The sequence below is a fragment of the Trachurus trachurus genome (genome assembly GCF_905171665.1).
Source record: "Trachurus trachurus genome assembly, chromosome: 12".
Classification (NCBI taxonomy): Eukaryota; Metazoa; Chordata; class Actinopteri; order Carangiformes; family Carangidae; genus Trachurus; species Trachurus trachurus.
The window spans coordinates 1232177-1247698 of record NC_139908.1 but is presented as its reverse complement, the minus strand read 5'-3'; the positions used below and the strand labels follow the sequence as shown (position 1 = coordinate 1247698).

At 42.3% G+C, this 15522-nt stretch overlaps 1 protein-coding gene across 1 annotated transcript in view; it reads right to left on the bottom strand.

Moving 5' to 3' along the window:
• Positions 1-15522, bottom strand: part of LOC310994971 (NACHT, LRR and PYD domains-containing protein 12-like) — a 61318-nt gene that overhangs the window by 21400 nt on the left and 24396 nt on the right. Inside the window, exons 11-14 of the mRNA XM_083983902.1 lie at positions 13009-13109; positions 11483-11656; positions 9767-9943; positions 2430-2606 (exon numbers count right to left, since the gene is read on the bottom strand). Coding sequence (XP_083840028.1) covers positions 2430-2606; positions 9767-9943; positions 11483-11656; positions 13009-13109 — 629 coding nt within the window. The remainder of the gene's footprint in view (positions 1-2429; positions 2607-9766; positions 9944-11482; positions 11657-13008; positions 13110-15522) is intronic.

The window sequence follows — 15522 nt, the reverse complement described above, 5'->3', positions numbered from 1 at the left end:
TTGTATAAAATGATAATTGTGTTGTGTTGCTAACTGTTAGTACCTAAACTTAAACAGGGTAGCGCGCTTGTTACACTGGGGTTAAAGTTTTTTCCATGATCGAAATAAAGATATCAATCAATCAATCAATCAATCAATCAATCAATCAATCAATCTGGACCAACAGCTGCTCCAGCAGCAGGTGAATCAGGCTGCTTCTCCCATCGTCACATCGTCACATCAGACTGGGCTCCAATCAAGAAACAAAGGCCCAATGGGAACAGGGCAAAGGACAGCGCCCCCCTCAGGCAGGGAGGGAGAACAAAACACAGCAATGGAGCATTGACAGGTGAAGCTCAGAGCAGCTTCATGAGATTTAAGTCCAGAGACACTGATGCTGCTCTGTCAGGTCCAGAGGACACACAGGGACGATGGTGGACTGGACTCTGTGTGTGACAGTGGAGCTGTTCTCAGATCAGTTCAGACTGCAGCGCTGGAGTCTCCTCCACTTCCTCTGGTTCATCTGGCAGGAACTGGTGAAGAAGCTGTGGTCTCAATACCAACTACACCTAGAGACACACAGACAGAGGAGAGGTGATGAATGACAGACTGTTGAGTCAGTGATGCAGCAGCGACTTCAGTCCTGTTCAGACCAGATGTGTCAGTTGTTGTTAGTCAGTAGTTGAGTGAGTGGACATTGGCCTGTAGTGAGAGTGAAGCCGTTCACTGTTACATTGTGTAGACCCCCCTCTCTACACAATGTTACAGGAACCACCTTCACAACTTTTCACACTGTATTGCTGTGTCTTCATCAACAACATGGATTTAGTCAATCTGATATGAGTGATAGATGCAACAGGACGTCTGGCTCCTACTTCCTGGTTTCATCCTAACACCTTTACCTGATGCTGGAACATTTAGACCTTCAGCTATGGCATCCTGTCTATCAGAGTGCGAATTATACAATGACAATTGGGGGGGTCAACAACATTTTACACAGCGCAGGCGCGTGCTTGAGTTAACAGAAGTCTTACAGTATCTTGCTTGTTCATCGTCTGTTGATGATGATAAACCAAATTTTACACAATTTTACAGTTCATGCGGCACATAATGTACCACACAAACAACTTTTGTAGTCACCAAAAAAATCTTCTAGAGTAAGTAAGTATATTAAATAGCTTGGTAGCTACTTACATTCATTTACAGCAGTCCATGACACGGTGTGAAGTCAGTTTTAAATGTACACGCCGACTTGGATGTGAACCAGTCAGTGACATGCACAGATTCAGGCAATGAAATGGTTTAGTCCACTATGGGTGTCTGAAATGTTACTACAAGCATCTTCCTGTCCTGGCATGACTATGGAATACTGTATATTGTAGTATTTATGATTACTAATAAGAAAGATAAATGTTTCAACCCCCCCTATCTGTTATTTGTACCTCTTTTAGGGGGGTCGAAGTCGTAATTAGGGGGGTCAAACCCCCCCAAACCCCCCTGTAATTCGCACTATGCTGTCTATATGTCTATGTCTATATGTCTAAATGTCTGGTTGTGGATCTAATTTACATGATGAAAACCAACTCCATAAACCAGTTAAACTGCCCAGAAGCACTTTTCCTTCATGAGTTGATTGATCTGGAGGGAAACAGCTACAGACTTGACTGACCTTAGAGTCGTCAGTCTACAGTCTGGACTCTTTTGGAGATCGCGCAGATCCTTCACGTCTGAATCCTTCAGGTTCCTGTTGTCACTCAGGTCCAGTTCTCTCAGGTGGGAGGGGTTGGACTTCAGAGCTGAGGCCAGAGAAGTACAGCTGATCCCTGACAAACAGCAGTGCTCCAATCTGAATAAAGAATAAAAGAAGAACAACATTCATTCAACTCTTCATGTCAAAACTGATTGATCATTGCTGCTGACCTCAGGACAGTCTGTCAATATAGAATCAATATCTGATCAGACTGATCACTGACTTAACACTGACTCCAACACTTTGATTCAGGACTGAACTGGATCAAAGTCTAAAGGTCCAGTCCTGATTCAGGACTAAGGTCTTTCTTGGTCTTGGTCTCAGGAAACTAAAACTACACACATTCAGCTGACCCCCCCCCCCCCACACACACACACACACACACACACACATCTTATGTGATGCTTCAGACCAGTCAGTCTTTATTCAGTCAAACGCTCTTGAGATCAGATTCAAATCATCTCTGTGAACAAAATGAAGTCAAGTGAACAGACATTACTGCAACAGACTGAGTGAAATGATCTGAAAGTGAAGAGTCATTGTCAGTGTGAGAGAAGAACAAGTGGAAACATGAGACAACAACTATTTCAAACGTCCTTCATTCATCACATCAAAGTCAATGATTCAAGTTCTGAGTGAAGATCAATCAGGTTCAGTTGTGGAATAAAGATCTAAGATCTACAACAGTCAGTGAACTGACCTCAGAGTCTCCAGTCTACAGTCTGGACTCTCCAGAAAACCACTCAGATCCTTCGGGTCTGAAACCTTCAGGTTCCAGTTGGAGCTCAGGTCCAGGTGTCTCAGGTGGGAGGGGTTGGACTTCAGAGCTGAGACCAGAGAAGAACAGCTGATCTTTGACAAACTGCAGCCCTCCAATCTGGATAAAGAATAAAAGAAGAACAACATTCATTCAGCTCTTCAGGTGAAAACAGATTGATCATTGCTGCTGACCTCAGGACAGCCTGTCAATATACATTCTAAAAATCAACTCAGAGCTTTTACCACCACTTGATTTAATACATGGACGCAATTTAAAAATTCTAATTAGTTGATTTAGAACAACCTTCTAAGTTGCAAACTTTATTTTACAAGTCGTGTTCAAATAATAATGTTGGTAATTACATCAACTTAATTTTGCATGTGATTTAAACTCAAATTTCATTGTTAATGGGTTTAAAACCAAATTCAAGTTGTACTTACTTAACTAAGTTGGCTTGATAACTTAATTTTTCTCGACAATGGAGTTACAATTTCATGTTCCCACCCACATAACATGCGTGGACATGTTCCGATAGCAAGACGGTGTGTTAGCTGAAGAAACTCAATATAAAGGACATTTCATGTTGAGTATTATTCCCTTTACATCTAACAGTTCTACAAAAATAATGAATTTGCACGTCTTTAATTAAGTTTCATCGAGATATATGCTGAGCAAGAGAGTCAATGAGAAAAGCCTTATTCAAGTTTTGCTTGTTTCACCATGTGGCCTTAAGCTATGTAATGTTATCCAATTTCATATCATTTGTTTATTCACATAGATGACGGTATTTTTCCACTGTAGGCAAATTGTGGATATTTCTTTTTTTTTGTAATTTATTTTTTATTGACATTCAGAAACAGACATTTACAGCATATACATCATGTGAACATACTTCTTACATCTGTTGTCTGCCCTAAATGCCGGAATTTATTTTAGTTTATATCCAAGTTATGAGAAGAAAAACTTACAACCATAACAACAATTGAAACAAACAGACAAAAAAACTATGTACTGGTAGGGAGTGATCTTTCTCATACATCATAATTATTGGTTTGTGAAAATAAAATCCGGCCTATGTGGCGTGACATATTTGACCCAGTTTTCCCAATATGATGTAAATTTCTCCAATTTGTGATTAACAAAAGCTGTTATCTTTTCCATTTTATAAATGTCCATTGTGATATCCATCCATATATTTATGGTTGGGCTCTCCGGTGATAACCATTTTCTGGTAATACTCTTTTTACAGGCCACCAGCAAAATATTTACTAAATGTTTATCTCTTTTCGGCCATTCCTGAGGTATGTGTCCAAAAAACATAGTCTTACTCTCAAGGGGTATTTCACATTTGAAGATATCCTGTAGAGCGTTGTGTATTTCTCTCCAGTAGTCCCTCAAGACAGAGCAGTCCCAAAAAATATGGTAGTGGTTGGCACTTTGATTTCCACAGTTCCTCCAGCAGACAGGAGAGTTATTATCATAGTGAGACTTCTGGGAGGGTGTAATAAAGTACCTAATTAGGCTCTTCCAGCCGAATTCCCTCCACTTTTGCGAGCTGGTACACCTCCATTGATACCTCCATATTGCCGTCCATTCTTCCTCAGATATATTTATCCCTCCTTCCTTCTCCCATTTTATTTTAATATATGAAGTTGAATGTGATTTCAAATCCAATAGACCCTTATATAGACATGAAACAGTTCTATCAATAGTTTCTGAATTATAGCTTTTTATAAACAATTCAATCAAACGTGTGCTTGTCTTTGTTACATTTTTCATCTTCGCATCAACATAATGCCGTAATTGCAGATATCGATAGAAGTCTTGTTTTTCTAATAAATGTGTCCTTTTAAGCGTTTCGAAACTGACCAATTTTCCATCTTTCATTATACTACATAGGACTGTTATACCCTTAGCTATCCAGTCCTTGAATCTAGAATCCAGTTTATTAGGTGTAAACTCTGACTCGTAAGCACACCATTTAAGAGCTGTAATATTGTTCTCGAGTTTATATTCCTTTATGATAGTTTTCCATGTTTTAAGGGTCCATTTCACCCATGGGTTATCAATGTTATTTATATGGGTTTGTAAATTGTTATCAGCTAAAGTTGCCTGAATGGGAATGGACAACATTTTTTCCTCAAGGTTTTTCCATTGGGCAGTGTATGACGGGTTACACCAGCATATCACTGCTCTCATCTGCGCTGCAAAATAATAATATCTGAAATAAGGCAAGCCCCATCCTCCCTTTTGCTTAGCCAGCTGTAAAGTTTTAAGGCGAACCCTGGGTCTTTTACCTTGCCATATATACCTAGATAACATCTTGTCCCACTCGTTAAATTGATTTTGGTTAATCTCTATTGGCAGGGTTTGAAATAAATATAAAAATCTTGGCAATATATTCATTTTGATAGAGTCAATTCTGGAGCTAAGGCTAAAGAAGGGAATTAAATTCCATCTTGCTATGTCGTCCTTTATTTTTTTATGTATGGGTAGATAATTCTGTTCAAATAATTTTGTAAGATCTTTTGGTAGGTTGATGCCTAGGTATTTAAAAGACTCTGTTTGCCATGCCAGGGGGTAACTACCTTTTATTTCTTCTGGTGGGCTATAATTATATGTAAGTAGCTGGGTTTTACCTATATTGATTTTGTACCCTGATAATTGGCCGTACTGTTCAAATGATTGCATCAATTTAGGTAAAGAGTATGTTGGGTGTCCAAGGTAGACCAAAATGTCATCCGCATAACAGGCCAATTTATATTCCGTCCCTTTAATAGTGATTCCCTTGATGTCTTCGTTTTGTCTAATGAATTGAGCTAGTGGTTCCAAATATAATGCGAAAAGTAATGGTGACCATGCACAACCCTGTCTGGTGCCCCTTTCTAGGGTAAAACTGTTAGATAAATATCCATTGATTTTAATCCTAGCAGTAGGATTGTTATATAGTGCCTGTATAGTTTTAATAGTCGTATCATGGAAGCCGAATTTATATAATACCCTGTAGAGAAAGTTCCAATTGACGGAATCAAAGGCTTTTTCAGCGTCTACGCTTATCACAATTGCTTTAATTTTATTTTTTTGTATATGGTCCATAATATGTAGTGTCTTTCGTATATTGTCTTGTGTTTGGCGTTGATGTATGAAACCTGTCTGGTCGTTATGTATCAATGTTGGTAGAAACTCTTCCAATCGTTTGGCCATGATAGACGTAAAAAGTTTATAGTCCACATTAAGAACAGAAATTGGCCTAAAAGATCCACACTCCATTTTATCCTTGCCTTCTTTTGGTATGGCTGAAATTATTGCCTCCTTCCAGCTGGGTGGCGTTTGTGCCTTTTTCAAAGCCCAATTCAATGTGGGAAGTAGAACGGGTATTAGTTCTTTTTTAAATTCTTTATACCACTCTGCCGTGTAACCATCAGATCCTGGTGACTTGCTTAATTTAAGCCTACTAATTGCAACTTTTAATTCTTCTTCAGTTATGTCTGCTATCATTGTTTGATTTTGTTCTTCATCTAGAGTGGGTAGGTCTAGGGAATTCAGGAAGCTGTCAATCTGAGTTACAGTCCCACCAGGAACTTCGGAATATAGGGTTTTATAAAATGCTTCGAAAGCTTCCTGAATTTCATTTAATTTATTTTTTATCACTTTTGTTCTTGGGTCCCTAATTTTATGAATTGTATTTTCGGCTATCTTTTTTTTCAGTTTCCACGCCAGTATTTTCGTAGATTTAGAGCCACTTTCATAGTGTCTCTGTTTCAGAAACATTAAATTTTTCTTGATTTCTTGTGTGGCTAGATTATTAATTTCATTCCTAATGTTTTTAATTTCTCCTAGTGTATCCTGTGCCGAATCCATTTTATGTTTTCTTTCTAGTTCCTTTAGTTTGTTTTTTAAGTCTTCTAATTTTTTATTCCTATTTTTTTTCTTGAATGAGGATATTGCTATAATTTTCCCTCTTAGAACAGCTTTCAGAGTATCCCATAATATGGGAGGTGAGACCTCTCCAGTATCATTGAACTCTAAGAAGAGACTAATTTCTGATTTAATTTGTGCCTTAAAGGATGGATCATTTAACAGGCTTGAGTTCAATTTCCATGTATTATTTTTTAACCGTAGGTTAAAATCAATGGATAAGTATATTGGTGCATGGTCACTTAGATCTATCGTCCCAATTCCACAAGTATGTATTTTATCTTTATCCTTGCCAAATGTTATAAAATAATCTATCCTTGTATAGAGAGAGTGAGGAGCGGAATAGTGAGTGTAATCCCTTCTGTTAGGGAAAAGGTCTCGCCATATGTCAATTAAACCTACCTCCTCAAGAAGTGTATTTACTTTCTTATATAGGGATTTCACATCGTGAGTTTTCCTACTAGACGAGTCTAATTTGGGCTGTAAATGTATATTTAAATCCCCTCCACAAATCAGAAGGCCTTCTGTTTCTGTTACCATAATATTAGTGATTCTTTGGAAGAAACTAATATCACTCCCTGGGGGGGCATAAACGTTCAAAAGGGTGATTGGATTCCCATCTATCTTTCCTTTTACTAAAATAAATCTGCCCTCTTTATCACACATTTCGGATACTTTTTCAAAATTTAGTTTGCTTGAAATGAGGATTGCAACTCCTCTCCTATGTCCTGATTTGTATGAAGAAAAGAACAAATTAGTGAAGCCCATTCTCTTTAATTTTACATGCTCCTTATCTGTCAGGTGGGTCTCCTGTAAGTAGACTATATGGGCTTGTTCTGCTCTCACTTTAGATAGGATTTTGCTACGTTTAATTGGGTTTAACAGCCCATTGACATTAAAAGAAATAAATTTTACTTTGTCACTAGCCATGCGTATTCACTGTGTGTCAACAAAATAAATAAAGTAGGACTTAGTAGATCTACTCCCTGAACAAACAAGAACATCGAACATAGGTAACAGGTAAAGAAATAGAACTGTGATTCCAAGGCTGGGGTCTCTAATAGATGACCCTGGGCTGAGCTAGAAAGAACGTCTAGCTGTGAGGGAAAGCCTCTCCCACCTGTGGGCTGAGGGCCCCCACCATGGCACTTGGAGAAAGGAGGAAAAAGGTCTCTGTTCATTACACAGAAAATGTGTCCTTATGCATCCCTCGCTTATATATATAAGTAAAGTAAAGTAAAGTATGCCTTTATTCATCCCACGACGGGGAAATTCACAGGTTACAGCAGCAGTACATACAAACACACTCAGACATGCCATGCACACTATGGTGGACTGATATATATATATTCTCACCCAACTGGGGTAAAAGTATATGCAAATATTCTGAGGTGGGCGTAACACCGCATATTTTAAATTCTGTTTTAGTTTTTACCTCACTTTAGAAGTCAGTCAGTACTTATGACTCCTCTGAGGAGGGTGTGACCTGTCTTCTGAAGCCTCGCAGTCTCTCTCTGATGTTTTTCTCTCGCTCCTCACCTGTCCCTCGCCGGATCGGTCCTCCCGCTGTTTCCCAGGCGGTGCGGGACAGCTGCTCAGCCAGACTCTCCTTCGGTGTAATCACGCTGACTGGTAGCCCTCTGTCCTTCATGTCTGTGGTCGCCTCCTCCGCTGTCTGATACAGACGTGTTCCATCCTCATAAAACACTCGTAGTTTAGCCGGGAACGGAGTGTGGAAGCGGATATTTTTCTGCTTTAACACCCGCTTCGCCTCTGCGTATTCCTTCCTCTTCTGCAGGACTGCTGGAGGGTAATCCTGGTCAAAGTATATTAGCCTCCCGTTCAGGAAAACCTTCTTCTTTTCCCAAGCTCTGCGTAGAATCTCTTCTTTAACCCTATAGCGGAGGAATTTGACTATTATTGACCGCGGTTTGTCTTGCCTGTCTCCGGTGGGTCTTGGTGCCAGCGCCCGGTGCGCCCTCTCGATGTCGAGCTCCGCGGTAGGGTTTATCCCCAGCGTGTCCCGCAGTAGTTTTTCCACAAAGTCCATCATAGACGATCCCTCGGCTCCTTCAGGAACATTATATATCCTTAGATTCTCCCGTCGGGATCTCCCTTCATGGTCGAGTAGCTTGTTTTCTTGCTGGTGCATGACTTTTATCACCTTATTCAGCACCTGCTCCAGGTTTTGAACGCGGTCTTCCACTTTTTCAATTCGCACCTCTGCCTCCGCTATTTTTTGGTTAACGCTGGTAATCTCTGATTTAATATCGTTCAGTTGTTCTTTTGTGTCTTTTCGGAAGTCCCGAATCTCCTCCAAAACTTTTGCCAGACTTGCGGCGGCACTTGAAAGAGCTGGGTTAGCATTAGCTTCGCCATCTTGTCCCTTCGTAGGAGAGCTGTTCTCCGAATTTTCTGCACTTGCAGTTTCTGCGGCGGTGGTTTCTTTGTTTGCACGCGACTTCCCCATTCTTGCCCCTCTTGTCTGTTCAAGTATTATCTGAAGATCTGGTATTTGACGGTCTAAAGGGGCCAAATAACTATTTTCGCGAGGGAGCTGTTACTTTAGGCTGCCATTCAGGATGGTGACGTCACCGGAACTCAAATTGTGGATATTTCAAATATCAAACTGGATATATCTGCGAGGGCTGTGAAACTGTGTACATTTGAATCATCTATAAAGACAGGGTTGCTAATGCATTGGAGGTTGTGCCATGGTCATTGTGGGAAACATCTACCATGTATGGTTGACATTTAAAAATACATGAGTTTGTGACATGAATGGCAATTTAAACACTAATATTTATGGGATATTTGTCTTCCACAGAAGCTGAAAGCATAGGCTACACCAGAAGTCATGCTCAAGAGGTAAGGATCTTGTGTGTGTGTGTGTGTGTGTGTGTGTGTGTGTGTGTGTGTGTGTGTGTGTGTGTGTGTGTGTGTGTGTGTGTGTGTGTGTGTGTGTGTGTGTGTGTGTGTGTGTGTGTGTGTGTGTGTGTGTTCAACTGGATCAAAGTCTAAAGGCCCACTCCCCCCCACATCTTATGGGATGGCTTCAGACCAGTCAGTCTTTATTTAGTCAAACGCTCTGACTTTAAGATCAGATTCAAATCATCTCTGTGAACAAAATGAAGTCAAGTGAACAGACATTATTGATCAGACTGAGTGAAATGAGCTGAAAGTGAAGAGTCATTGTCAGTGTGAGAGAAGAACAAGTGGAAACATGAGACAACAACTATTTCAAACGTCCTTCATTCATCACATCAAAGTCAATGATTCAAGTTCTGAGTGAAGATCAATCAGGTTCAGTTGTGGAATAAAGATCTAAGATCTACAACAGTGACAGTCAGTGAACTGACCTCAGAGTCTCCAGTCTACAGTCTGGACTCTCCAGAAAACCACTCAGATCATTCACTCCTGAATCCTGCAGGCTCCAGTTGTTGCTCAGGTCCAGGTGTCTCAGGTGGGAGGGGTTGGACTTCAGAGCTGAGACCAGAGAAGAACAGCTGATCTCTGACAAACAGCAGTCCTTCAATCTGAATAAAGAATAACAGATGTAGATCAAATCAGTGGTAATGGATCAGATGTGTCCTGATCAATGATCAGTAGGGGTGTGCATTGGCACTGCCCACACGATTCGATTCGAGTACGATTCAGCAGGTAACGATTCGATTCGATTCGATTCGATTCTACGATGCATTGCGATGCATTGCAATGCATCAAAATTCTACTGCACACAACACGGCAAATTTTTCATCAGTCATGAAATATTGAACAACAGATTTTATCGGCTGCTGTGTATTATCACTCTCCTGTATCTTTTACATAAATGTCATAAAATAAAATAAAATTGAATGGTACAGGTATTAATATTGGATATAAAAACAAACAAACCTTTGGAGCCGTGTCTTGTCAATATTAACTCAAAATCAATATGACTTAACTATATGAAAGACTACGGGGCTTTTATTTTGAAGGGCCAGATACAGGAAGTCGTGACACTTTCTGTTGTGGTTGTTTTTACACGGCACGGCAGGTCTCTCTCTCTGCATCAGAGACCCCCCAGCCTGAGCTCAGTCACTCCCCCTCCTCTACTGTGTTTATTGGTGATAACGGGCATACTTCCTGTAGTAACGGTAAAACCAGACCGGCTTGTTGAATCTCGGCCCCAACACGGCCGCACTCACGAGCGTTAATTAATTAATTCTCAACCAGACCGCGGGTGAAAAAAAAAGGAAAAAGAAAGCCAGCGGCAACACTGCTACTGCTGCCGCTTAGCATGTAGCTACAGGCTGTGCATGTCGTTGCTCCGGAAACGCCCCCGGAGGTAATTGAAACTTCACAACTTTATTTGAGGCCAGAAAATAAACAGTGACATAATTGATTATGGCACGTTGCCGCATCGATGCTGAATCGTGCATGTCCCGCATTGCAATGCATCGCCGAATCGATTATTGTTGACACCCCTAATGATCAGTGTCTCAATGAGTAGAGGGACTTTGTCCTTCTGTTCTTGTGTTCTTGGGCCTCAAAGAGCCTGAGCCCTATCAGAGCCTTTCAGACACATGTCACATCCACAGTGGAAGGACAATCAGCTCTTTGTGGAACATTGAGCCTGTAAATCTGTTTGAACAGACACCAAGAATAAAATGATCAACAGTGAAAATGAACACAATAGATTCTGTTTTCAAGAACCAGCTGGAAATCAACTGGAACCATAGAAACCTTTGATGTTTCCAGAAATCTCCAATCTGCTGCCGTTCATCATCATCACTGATGTGACTTCAGCTTGGGGAAATATTTGTTGAAGCTTCTGTCATGTTCAAATCAGCAGCAGAACATCTGTGAGGTTGATCCTCATCAAGTTTCTGGGTTGAAGATCAAAATCTAGATGATAAAAACCAGAGAACTTGTCTCCATCACAAACACTGACTGGTCTCACCTTCTTCTGGTAGTAATAAACACCGAGTCCTTTCTCTTCTCCAGCTCTTTGTTGAAATCCTCAACCAATGAACAAGTGAAACTTCAAACATTTGACCTGAATACAGACAAAAAACTACGACAGACAAACTGACCTCAGAGTCTCCAGTCTACAGTTTGGACTCTCCAGTCCAGCACACAGGACCTTCACTGCTGAATCCTTCAGGTTGTTGTAGCTCAGGTCCAGGTGTCTCATGTGGGAGAGGTCGGACTTCAGAGCTGAGGCCACGACTTCACAGTGAGTCTCTGAGAGTCCACAGGAACCTAGTCTGTGATTAGAGAAAACATCAAATCTGTTCAAATAAAACTCTGATGTAAATGGTGAAATCCAGTTGGTGCATGTGATGGTGGGACATGATGATGGGATGGTTCAGCTCATATTCTCTCACTAGGATGATCCTCATGGCTCGGTCCTGCACCTGATTGGCTGGGCCCTTTTTAAATAGAGTCTATTTCCTCCTGAAGGAGCTCTGAGGCTTCCTCTTCTTTAATTCTATTCAACAACAACATCCAGTGATATCACTAGATTTCAGTCCTGAGCTGCAATAACATTCATGATCTTTGTAAAAGCAACAACCTAAACACCTGTTACTGAGTCAGGAGAAGGTCACAGAGACTCAGATCGTCATGGTAACTGCAGAGGGACTGCAGATGTACATTAGCTTGAAGCTAACTCTGCTACAACGCATCACATGTCAACATTTAGCCTCTGTGTAATATTGTACATGGGCCCATTAGAAATAAAACAGAAAAATAAAGTCTATAACAACCATAGTGAGTCAGTCACACACCTGTGTGTGCAGTGTGTGAGAGGAGCAGCAGAATGAGAATAAATGACAACAACAGACTGATGGAGATGATGTTTGCTGCTCACATGCTACTGGATTCACTGGAGATGAGAAACACCAGCTCCAGGCCAGTCGAACCTCTGTTATAGGCAGAGTTCAATCTGACCGTTCCTCTCTCCTCAACACAAGAGGGAGGGGCTCAGTCTGTCAGGTGACGCCCCTCCGAACAGGTGAGTTTAACCTTAAATCTTGTTGCCTTGGTAACAAGTTCAGAGCTGTCTGCAGTGACCGAGCCACTTTACTCACACTACGTACGCAACGTAGCTTTGACCTATACGAGTCATTTACAATGAGGATGGGGTTCTAAACGACCAGCCCCCCCCCCCCATAACTTCACCTCATCTTCAGACTCCGCCCACACTGACTCAGGTGATATCACCTGAAGACATTGATCAGACTGCACACAGCTCCCTCTGGAGACACTACAGCTTTAACACTACACAGTCCTACCAACAGCTGGAAACAGCTGGAAACACTGAGGAGGAAGATCAGTGGAGCTGCTTTCATTTGTTTCATCAGGTTGGAATCAAACCAAAAAGTCAAAATAAACTCAACAAAAAACACTAAAGACGTGTTTCTATTCACTGAGCAGCAACAACACAACCAACTGAAGAATCTCCATGTTGGAGCTCACAGTTTTGACAACAGCTCCAGAAAAAACACAACTGACCTGTTGAGAATGAGAATCAATGAAAACTGGGTTTATCTGAACTTGACTAAACCTCTGATCTGATCCACTGATCAATAATTGTATTGATCATGTCTGGACTCACCGAGCCTTCCTGCAGTTCCTCACAGCTGGGATCAGTCTCTGTCGTCCCTGATCTGATGTGTTGTACTTCTCCAGGTCCAACTGGTCCAGAACCTGCTCTGACATCTGCAGCATGTAGGCCAGAGCTGAGCACTGGATCTCAGCGAGTTTCTTCTTTGATCTGTTCTTTGACTTGAGGAACTGTTGGATCTCCTGATGAACTGACTGGTCCTTCATCTCCGTCAGACAGTGGAAGATGTTGATGCTTCTGTCAGGAGAGATGTCATCACTGTTCATCTCCTTCAGGTTGTTGATGGTTCTCTGGATGGTTTCTGGACTGTTGTCTGTCTGACCCAGCAGACCTCCTAACAGCCTCTGGTTGGACTCCAGAGAGAGGCCATGAAGGAAGCGAACAAACAGGTCCAGGTGACCGTTTCTACTGCCAAGGGATTTCTGCATGGCTCTCTGCAGGAAGTCATCCAGGGTTAAATCATCATGTTGTTTTCCCAGGAAGTTCTCCAGGACCTGTGTATTCCTGTTGGTGAAACAGTGGAACATGTAGACTGCAGCCAGAAACTCCTGAACACTCAGATGAACAAAGCAGTAGACTGTTTTCTGGAAGATCACACTCTCTCTTTTGAAGATCTCAGTACAGAGTCCTGAGTTCACCAAGGCCTCTGTGACATCCAGACCACACTGCTTCAGGTCTTCTTGGTAGAACATGATGTTTCCTTCCTGCAGCTGTTCAAACGCCAGCCTCCCCAGCTTCAGAAGAACTTCCCTGTCGGCCTCCGTCAGCTCCTGTGGACTCGTCTCATGTCCCTTACTAGAGGTTAATGGACGGTGGGTTTTTAATGATCGAAAGAATGACAATAGTTTGGAGCCTGAAGAAGCTGATGATTGATTAATCACCTGATCCCCTGTGAAAACAAAATGACATTGTTGTAAATGAACAAGTTGATGATACTTTTTTGTTTTGGCAGCTGATCATCACAAAAGAGAGGAATTGTCCGGAGGGGACATAGATGGACATAGTTTTCAGAAGGCCAACATTTCTTTATTAAAAATGCTTTTTTTTTAAATCCTTTGCAATATTTCAATTTTGGAGATACTGATGCAGCTGAATGTGACTGGAGGCTGCACAGCCATCGGCCACTATCAGAGCTGAACTGGAGCAATAACAACAGTTTATGAAATCTCCTCTCCACCTCCACCACTCACCGTACTTGTTCTTCTTCCTCTTTGTCTGGACCAGCAGGAAGTGTGAGAACAGGTCAGTCGTGGTCTTGGGCAGCTCTCCTCTCTGGTCTGTGGTCAACATGTGCTCCAGAACTGTAGCACTGATCCAGCAGAAGACTGGGACTTGACACATGATGTGGAGGGTCCTGGACGTCTTGATGTGTGAGATGATTCTTCTGGACAGATCTTCATCACTGGACCTCCTCCTGAAGTACTTCTCCATCTGGGCGTCAGTGAAGCCTCGGACCTCTGTTACCCTGTCGACACATGTAGGAGGGATCTGATTGGCTGCTGCAGGTCTGGAGGTGATCCAGACCAGAGCCGAGGGAAGCAGATTCCCCTGGATGAGGTTTGTCAGCAGCACGTTGACTGATGACGTCTGTGTGACATCAGACACAACCTCCCTGTTGTTGAAGTCCAGTGACAGTCGGCTTTCATCCAGGCCGTCAAAGATGAAGAGAAGTTTACAGACAGCCAGCTGCTCTGCTGTGACCTTCTGTAATGTTGGATGGAAAACATGGAGCAGCCTGAGAAGACTCAACCACTGATCTCTGATCAGGTTCAGCTCCCTGAACGAAAGCAGAACCAGCAGACTGACATCTTGGTTCTCCAAGCCCTCGGCCCAGTCCAGAGTGAACTTCTGCACTGAGAAGGTTTTTCCAACCCCAGCGACGCCGTTGGTCAGAACCACTCTGATGATTTGTCTCTGTTGGACAGGTGAGACCGTAGAGACGTCCTCTCTCTTTTGGACAGGTGAGACCGTAGAGACGTCCTCTCTCTGTTGGACAGGTGAGACCGTAGAGACGTCCTCTCTCTGTTGGACAGGTGAGACCGTAGAGACGTCCTCTATGTCCTCTCTCTGTTGGACAGGTGAGACTGTAGAGACGTCCTCTCTCTGTTGGACAGGTGAGACCGTAGAGACGTCCTCTATGTCCTCTCTCTGTTGGACAGGTGAGACCGTAGAGACGTCCTCTCTCTGTTGGACAGGTGAGACCGTAGAGACGTCCTCTCTCTGTTGGACAGGTGAGACCGTAGAGACTTTGTCTCTCTGTTCAAGATGCAAATATTTAGAGAACCTACGTCTCATTTTGCCAGAAATGTTGGAAGAGACATTGTGTCTCTTTTGGACAGGTGAGACTGTGGAGACGTCCTCTATGTCCTCTCTCTGTTGGACAGGTGAGACCGTAGAGACGTCCTCTCTCTGTTGGACAGATGAGACTGTAGAGACGTCCTCTCTCTGTTGGACAGGTGAGACCGTAGAGACGTCCTCTCTCTGTTGGACAGGTGAGACCGTAGA